We start from the raw sequence: 9012 nt of genomic DNA, 5'->3' as shown, positions 1-9012 counted from the left end.
TCCCCCCCCCCCCCCCCCCCCCCCCCATCCTCTCTTTCCCGACTATTTCTACCAGAAGTCTCGGCGGTGGTAGGCGTCTGGGTCGCAGTATTTGGTCACCACAACCCTGTTGGCAAACTTCCGACCGGTCAGGCCCTGCATGGCCTTCTGGGAGTCGAACACGGACATGAACTCCACGAAGATCTGGTGGGGAGCAAACCAAAAACACACACATTAGGAACAGGGGACAAAGAAAACAAAAGCAAAACACTGGTGGTCGTCGGGTGGTCCTCCCGTGACACACAGCGCTGTACCTTGCCAGTCCCGGGGACCTCCAGGCCGTCGACCGGGCGAGGGATCTCGATGCTCTTGACTTGGCCGTACTTGCTGCACTCCTCCCTGACGTCCTCCACGATCTCCTCGTACTCCTCGTCATCCAGCAGCTCCTCCGGCGCCACCATGTTCATCAGACAGAGCACCTCGGTGGGCAGGCCGCCCATCTGGGTCACCGAGCTGTTCATCAGGCCCGGCACCTGCAGCGTTACCGGGGTCTGGTTTATACTCGTCTGGGGAAGACACACACACACGCAACGAGTCAAGACAATGGTTCGTTCTAACCATCAGATCAATAGTATTCAACTACGGAAGCTCTACTACTGTATTAGACATATTCTCTTGTTGCCTCTAGGCATCCTTCTTACCAGGGTGGCATCCTTGGATCCAACACTGGCTCTCTGGACCAGCAGCTTCTTGTCTCCAAGCTGCATTCCGTTCAGCCCTGCAATCGCCTGGAATCACAACACGCATTTAGAAAAAAATAACCTTTGACTGGAAGAAAGATATTGCTGGATTATCTTTCGCTTGTAACAGAAGAGTGTTAAGCTCATGTTAAACCCCAGTGAGCAGGGATGCTGCAACGGTTACCTGGTCGTTGAGGTTGACGTCAACGTATTCACAGAAGGCGTATCCTTTAGAGAGGCCGGTGGCGCTGTCCTTCACAAGGTTGAAGGCCTTCAGAGGACCGAATGATGTCAGCAACTCCTTCACCTGAAAATGTGAACACATAGGAGAGGGAGCTCAATGGAGATGTATGATGTACCAAGACAACCACACCTCAGTATGGTTGCCATGAATTAACCATCTGTAGTGCAACTGCAAATGACTAAACCGAACATGTAAAGGATACTCCTAAAATCAAAGATGGGTTACATTGGGACTTCTACCTCTTGTGTAATCACCAGCGATTAAAACGACCCTACGTTTATAACCCAGGGAAACTGACCTGGTCATCGTTCAGGTAGTTGGGCAGGCCCCCGATGAAGAGCTTGTGTGCCGAGTCAGGCACCACCGTTGACACAACGCCTGTGGGTCAATAAAAGACACATGAGTACAGACTACCACAAACAGACTAACGCTACAAATGACGCCATGCGTGCTGGAGCAACTCGGTGCGGCATTAGGCACCTGGCACGTAGACGCTGGGGTTCTCGCTCATGCCGGGTAGGGGCTGGTAGTCGTGGGGACGTCTGATCTTGAGACTCTGGCCCTGGAAGATGATGCCGTCGAAAGCCATGGCTTGGGTTGTCTCATCCACCGAGCGGAACTACGCACACACCAAGACACAACAGGACCGGTTTCACATTTGTCCTACGAGATGAGAGGACACAGAAATTAAGAGGGGCGTGGCCATGGGCAGTGGTCAAACCTCAAGGAAGGCGAAGTTCTTGTCCTGGTTGATCTGGACTGCAAGGACAGGATTTCCGGGGGCCTGAGTCAGCCCCCCCAAACGCATCTGAGCGTTGAAGAAGTCCATCATAGACTCCTGCGCAGAGAAGGGGGGAAAATTAAGAAATGGTATCGTCGTAAATACGACATGGCTTTTGCTTTTAAAAACCCAAAGCTTTGCTGTTGAATGAGTGGTGGTTTAAAGTTATGTGCAATCTCCTTTACCTCTGTGATTCCAAAGGGGATGTTGCCCACGTAGAGCCTGCGGGCCTGCCGTGTCATCTGGCTGCCCACCACGGGCACGGGGGTGGGGGTGACCGCTAGGCCGTCTGGGGTCATGGTCGGGAGGAGAGCTGTGGCTGGGATCTGGCCAGCAGCTGGAGGACAAGGGGCACAGACACATAAGAATTGACATATCTGACCACAGTACTGCCTAGCCTTACTCCAACACTCAATTTACCCCATTTAATTTTAGCTACATAGCACATGTAGAGATACTGAATTGGAGGCGTTAAATAAGCAAGGATACAAAAGATAAATAGCCCGTGAGCCTTGTCATTCTTACATTTAACCTAACATTATGAACCAGATCATCACCAGCAATTACCTAGGAACACTTCTTTCTCAAGTAGACAGATATCATGGTTGGATGGCTCTTCTCTGATTAAATATGACACCTAAAGACCGCAATCCACATCTGGGAGAAGAATTCAACCCCAATTCTTGGAAATATTGACCGTGAACCCCATCAGGATGTCGGGAGGCAGTGGAAAAAGTGGTGTGGGAGGCGATACCTTGCATGGCTTTATACTGCATGGGGGTGATGTGTTCAAAACCGGGAGGCGGGACATCCCAGTACTTCTTCACCTTGTTCTTCTTCTTCTCCTTCTCCCGGTGTGGGGAGCGGCTGGGTAGAGGACGAAAGCACAATGAAGAGTATGAGCATGACTCCCTGTGTACATGAATATAATGTATGTGATGCACAGCGTTGGGATGAGAGATGGCCAGGTTCTTCAGGTCTGGTTCCGTGAGACTTAGTTTGTTAAATCGTATCTAGAATAAAGCCATACCTCGTTAGTTTAACTGTAAATAGCTAAATACCCAGCCTTGCGTTCCATCTGCAGACATGCTTCATTTTCTGGAAGCATTAAAGTGGTCTTGCCGGAAGCCGCTTTTCAAAATAAGGGTCCCGGTTTTAAAGGGTAAGATTTACTAGGCAGTTCTCCACAGAGAATAGAGTTGTGTTTTAACAATGCAGAAAACGGCTCAGTGTTATTTTGCTGTATTACCTTACAGCAATCTCTTGGGGTTGGTTGACTGGTGAGCTGAAATGACAGTGGAAAGGTTTCACATTTCTCTCATATCAAACATATTTCTGCTGGCTAACAATTGCACAACAAATGGCTGTGGCCTCATCCAGCGGTATGGATCTTTCCGGTTCCTGCTCAATTCCTTGTAGCGCACGATTGCGGTTTAACCGAGAGCATGCGAGACCCCATTTGGCTATTTTTGTACTTTTTGGCTGTCGTGCTCACGACCATTCTAACTTAACTAGATTTTACGTTGTTCAATCTCACCATTTTCCAAAGAACATAGAGCAATTAATTAGAATATCACACTTGGATTTGAGCGGTGGGAAATACACAAATTAACTCAATGGGAACCAAATCACACCTTATCTGAAAAAAGAACATGTGAATAAAGGCCTTAAAGGCCTTGTTGGTTCTAAAACGAGTTCTAGGCATTCTGCTCCGCCTTTGAAAAAACGAAGCTTAGACGCACCGTTTGGAATTTTCGCCGTATGTCGTCATAAGGGGAGATGCCACCTGCCTTGCCAGCCCAGAGAATTTGGCCCACCAATGAGCTACGACCGTGCGAGCGGCGTGCGTGCTTACACACACTGTAACGTTGTTATCTGGATAACCGTTTTGCTGTTGGTGTTATGGCGCATAACACGTCGGTTCTTTGACGTCACTGGTATTTCCACAACCAGACTGCATTTGGGGTTATCTCAGCCATCGTTGAGCCCCACTGCCTGATGCCGCGAAGCACAACCACTGCGAAGCACCACCGCCCGGCAGTGGGCAGCCCGCAGCGGGAAGCCGTCGGTTCAGTCAACTTCAGATTAATGTGGAAGTCTAAGAACCCGACGCAGTCGTTTGTGATACATAATATCGTCTGGAGGCGCACACAGCTTTTGGCCATGATTATATGACATTATAGAGCTTGAGGACTGTAACGCAAGTGTTGTACACTTCTTTGTTATTTGGATAACCGTTCAGCTGCTGGTGTTATGTAGACTCTCGTCTCCGGTATTTCCACAACGAGACTCGTAGTGGAGGTTATCTCAGCCATGGTTGAGAAGGAATTGGGGGATAGGAACTTTGGCACATGAACCCGACGCAGTCGGGTTCATGTGACGCAGTCGGGTTCAGTCGGGGGACGCAGTCGGGTTCATGTCAGAGAACCCGACGCAGTCGTTTGAGATTCTTAATACCGTCTGGAGGCGCACACAGCTTTTGGCCGTGATAATATATATTATATGATATAGTTATATATGTATAATATGATTTAATTTGGATATAGAGCTCCAGGACGCTGGAGCACCCGGAGTGTTCAAGAATATTTACAGAACATGGCAAAAGGCTGTGTGCGCCTCGTCATTGCGATACATCCACTGTAAACAGAGTGCATGGTACCGGGGCCGCAAGCTGCTCAGGGCCACATCCCCTACCTCCTCCTTGACCCGCCTCTCTCCTCCTCATTTGCATTAAAGCTACAGACACCGAAACGCCACGTTTGGGGAAGGTTCAATGTGCGACTGGCACGTAATGGCTGTAATTCTGCACCACGGCTGAATTTCGGGAACGTCTTCAAATACTGTGTTAGGGGCCCACTAATATCTTTAATAAAGCATCAATAAAGTGGCATGCCATTGGACCTTTAAAAAGTGATTTTGACTGTTTTAAGATTAGAGGTTTAGGTATTTTCTTTCTACTAATAATATTATGGATGCTGATTGCATGCATGAAATCCACTCTGATGGAAGACTTCACTTGCAGAACAAAGCATTGGGTGCTGGAGTGATCCCAGTAAAAAAATCCCACATATCCCAATTAAACACGTTCAAAAGAAATAAAGACAAATATGGATATATTATGACATTTGGAAGATGTTTGGCTGTGCTCCAATGAAACACCTCAAGAGGGTTACGGTATATAACAGTTGATATGGCATGCTGCTTAACAAGTGGCACATGCCAGGAAACAAAGGGCCATCAGCTAGGTTGTGTATGCCTTGCAATGACAGGGTTTGGCACCTCTATAAAATCCTGCAAGAACAATGTTTTAGATGCAGGGAAATCTTGCACAGCTGACTGCACAAAAGACCAATCTGTGCTTCTTCATTCTTTATCAACCACCAACAACAGTCCCCTTCCTCCTACATAACTTATTGGTCAGATTGCATGTCATTCTGGTTAAACAAATAATGCATAGTCGTATGTTGTTTCACCATTTTCTAATATGCTTCTAATTAAAACGACAATTTAAAGAAAAATACAATATCACCATCTCTGGGCAGCTCAGTGGCTCAGCCGACAATACACCCAGGTTAATTTAGACCCGTTATGACCAAGGTTCCTCTGGACCTGTTGAATGCTACAAGTAAATGTCTCTCTTCAACCTACTTCTTGTCCATAAAGACACAGAAAAGACAACAAAATATACAAATTGCAAAAAACGAAAAATAATCAAGAGATCTCCACTTTCGAATCCATGTTTCATGTCAAAATCATGGTAGTCGGACAAAGGAACAAGAACTCATAACTCAACAGTTAAGTGCTACGTTACTTAAACTGTCTGCACATCAGTAAGTTAGACTGGTAAAGTGGGCCACAACTGACTAAATAAAAAAGGTTGTCCTGTTCTAATAAAATAATTACTGGTCAAAATCAGTCAAGACTACTTAAATGGTTACAAAATAAAAATGCGAAAATTAATGATACATATCTGATTTAGTAGGGCTGTAACGATACACAAATTCACGATTCGGTTTGTATCACGATTTTTGACCCACGGTTCGATACATCCCACGATTCTTTTAAATTTAAAAAGCATTTTATTTAAACAACACTTAAATACCAATTATCTTAATGTAACATTTAATAACAAATAATTTGGAACACTGAACAGATTTGAACCGAAAGAATACTATTAAAGTATAGCTAAATTAATAAAGAAATGACCAAAGATTGCAGTTGCAGGATGCTTTTTGCTGGTAGGCATAATAGGGCCCCTTTAACTGTTTGGTTGGTTTATTCAAATATCCTTATTAGCGCTTCTTATTAGGCTATGTAGCTTAAATAATGACATAATCAGGCCGTATAGAATGCAACATGTTTAATAGCCTAACTTTCAATAGATGAGGAAAAACATGAACGTCGCAATAACGAGGCATAGTGTTACGAGTAGCATATGTGTGTGCGCGAGAATGGCAGTGTGCGTATGCGTGTGTGAGTGACGTCAGCGAGTGAGTGGACGAGCGAGGAGAGCGAGCGGTAGCGCGTGTGTCTAGTGAAGAAGCGAACGAGTCCGGTAGAATAAAGTACCCATCCTGTCAATAATCGGTGGCCGCTTCATTCCGACCTATAAGCAGACAAACTGCCAGTCAAATCACACAAAACAATAGAGACAGGATCACACAGGCAATTTTTTTCGCGCTTGGCCCACTCTGGATAAATGTTGTTCATATTGCATATGAGGACTTCGACGGCTGTGGAGAAATGCAATCCTCCGTAGCCACGGAGAGAGCTGTGGTCACAGAGAGGGCATCTCGTCACATATTTACGGCATCGATAGGAGGGGGCGCTGTCAGCAGACAAATTATTAGCAAATTTCAATCTGACAATTTGACCGAAGAGTTAGAAAGGGCATATCGCTTCTGCCTTCTCACACCGCGAGACAGGTTCGTGGCTTTGAGTATCGCGATTTTCGGTTTGATACGCGTATCGTTACAGCCCTATGATTTAGTGATGCTTTTGAAATACAGCTATAAATGCTGCATAGTAAGGAAAAAGACTAGCCCAAAAGGTAAAATTGTCCAAACAGGGCAGATGTTTTCCAAGTTGTATATATTCTCTTAACATTTCAAAAGGTGTCATGATTAATACAGCATCTAAATATACATCTCCAATCCAGGTTGAGGGTCCTGTTATATGGGGGAGATGTACGGCCCAGTTTGTACGGCACACCAACCTGCGCCTGGGTCTGCGCTCTTTACTGTCCCGGCGGTCCCTGCTGCGTCTGTCCCGGTCTCTGCTCCTCCTCTTCCTCTCTCGGCTGCGACTGCGGGACGGGGAGCGGCGGTGATGGCGGTTCTCCTTGTCGCGCTCCGCTGTTAAGCCAGTTAGCCAAAACAGGGTTGTTAAAAAGGCTGAATGTGGTCAGACATTTCATTCTCATGCCCAGGGTTAAATACTTTTATAACATTGGTAAGAAGCGGGAGACGCACGTTTAAAAACAAACCTTTTAACTGTAGAAATACTTCAGGTTGAGACTGTACATTGAGGTATTATTGTTCACGTTAATTGCAATGATATGGTTGAAGAAATGCCAGCTTTAATTATGAAATGTCTGAAATTATTTCAATGCAATGCAAAACACAATGCAATGCAACACACGTAATCCTATCCAAGTGTGCGGATAACTTCATAATACTACGGCAAAGATAATTGGGTAGGAACAAAAAATGCATGCAATAGGTTTTAAACCATTTGACTCCTCTAAACATAAGATTGATGTCTACTCTAAAGGCTGCAACATTTGTGTTTTTTCGCCAGCGGAGCTGATACCAAGATAAAATGTTAAGCAACCGTATGACTTGGGCGACATATAGGACACCAAAAGATATAGTATGTCCGCATTCAGAACAATGAACATTTCAATGATTCGCATGATTCTTTACATTAAGTTTCTCATACATACAGACGTTATTTTTTGTGAAACCGAGATTGACCCTAGCTGTCCATAGAGGTTGACCATTGGTGACTACGTTGCCATTAGAAAGCGGCAGATAATAGTGACATTAACATTAATAGGGCTCTTATTAATGTTAAGAGCCCTATTAACGGGCTCTTAACATTATCCTCGCTGGCGGCTTGGATACATTAGATATGGTCAATGTAATGAATGAAGGCAGAGATGAAACACCTCCAGCAAGTAGACAAGACCCTACTCCATAGAGCCAAGCAAGCTTGCTAACAGAGGCGGTACTGATACAGTATATTGGCAGTTCAAGGGATCAATGGTGCATTACCTTGTTTGTTTTCGGAAAGTTGCCTCTCAAATTCGTCGAAGTCCGACATCTCTGGGGTTTGCAAAAGAGACCGGGTTACAATAAATTAAAACAAAGCTAGCTTGCAAGCTAGCGACTTAATAAGCAACACTTTGGTGTTTTGCTGTCGTAACGTTAGCTCAGTCAATTGTTTTTAGTACTACAATTTCCTCACACATAAGGCAAAACATGGAAAAATCAAACACAATTTACGCAAGGTAAAAGTGATCTAGTCTTTGTTTACGATGTATTCGACAACATAGAACATGAAAACGTGTTCGCATGGGTTAGCTTGCTAGCGTATGCTAAGCTAACTCATAGATTAGCATGGGTTAGCTTGCTAAGGTATGCTAAGCTATCAGATAGCAAAGTCCAGGAGAACAGGCCTTCACGAGACCGCCGTGCGGAGCCTGTTAGCATGCTACAGAAAGACGAATCAACAAGGGGGCTTTTCGCAAAGCCTAATGCCACCATAAGAGACTCACTGATGGAGCAAATGCACGGGTTTGCCTTTATACTTCCAATTTATACAATATCCAATTGGTTAGCTCGGGTAAAAACGATAGCTGCACACTCAGTGTGCCCGCTTTTGCCGTCTTCCAGGTACAGCTTGAGAACGGAAGTTGATTACCCCCGGGTTTCCGGTATTTTGAAAAGAAAAACAACCTCTAGCACTAAAAAAATGTATTGCTAAAAAAGACTAAATTTCGCCCCATTCCATATCTTAGACCTTGTATAGAGAGCTGAGTTGGTTTATCTATTGAAATGGGCGACTCAATTAGAGATGCTGAATTGAAGTGCACAATGCACATTTTAAGCTATGGCTAGCCTAGAAGTTAAAAATAGATTTGTATTATGTTTGTATCTGTAGTATTTGCATTTATATGTATTTAGTAATCCTATGTTCGACCTTTTGTCTAAACTTATTGTGTGTATTTTATATCATTCATGTACCTTTCTGCTGCAACTCTTACT

The 9012-nt window shown here is 44.8% G+C and overlaps 1 protein-coding gene across 2 annotated transcripts in view; it reads right to left on the bottom strand.

Annotated features, from left to right (window-relative positions):
- Window positions 1-8678, bottom strand: part of u2af2a (U2 small nuclear RNA auxiliary factor 2a) — a 9870-nt gene extending 1192 nt beyond the window's left edge. The window contains exons 1-13 of one of the 2 annotated variants that reach the window (XM_030370776.1): window positions 8523-8678; window positions 8020-8070; window positions 6960-7107; window positions 2994-3029; window positions 2499-2611; window positions 1930-2081; window positions 1685-1801; window positions 1444-1582; window positions 1262-1341; window positions 904-1026; window positions 681-767; window positions 294-545; window positions 1-183 (exon numbers count right to left, since the gene is read on the bottom strand). The exon at window positions 1-183 is cut by the window's left edge and continues 1192 nt beyond it. In XM_030370776.1, the coding sequence (XP_030226636.1) occupies window positions 49-183; window positions 294-545; window positions 681-767; window positions 904-1026; window positions 1262-1341; window positions 1444-1582; window positions 1685-1801; window positions 1930-2081; window positions 2499-2611; window positions 2994-3029; window positions 6960-7107; window positions 8020-8068 (1431 nt within the window). In that variant the 5' untranslated portion in view covers window positions 8069-8070; window positions 8523-8678 and the 3' untranslated portion in view covers window positions 1-48. Of the gene's footprint in view, window positions 184-293; window positions 546-680; window positions 768-903; window positions 1027-1261; window positions 1342-1443; window positions 1583-1684; window positions 1802-1929; window positions 2082-2498; window positions 2612-2993; window positions 3030-6959; window positions 7108-8019; window positions 8071-8522 lie in introns of those variants that run through there. The other variant, XM_030370777.1, reaches the window with a different exon arrangement.
- Window positions 8679-9012: the final 334 nt, after the last annotated feature.

This window comes from Gadus morhua, chromosome 11, assembly GCF_902167405.1.
Source record: "Gadus morhua chromosome 11, gadMor3.0, whole genome shotgun sequence".
Lineage (NCBI taxonomy): Eukaryota > Metazoa > Chordata > Actinopteri > Gadiformes > Gadidae > Gadus > Gadus morhua.
Note: the sequence above shows the minus strand (reverse complement) of the source record. Positions and strands in the feature narration are given on the sequence as shown.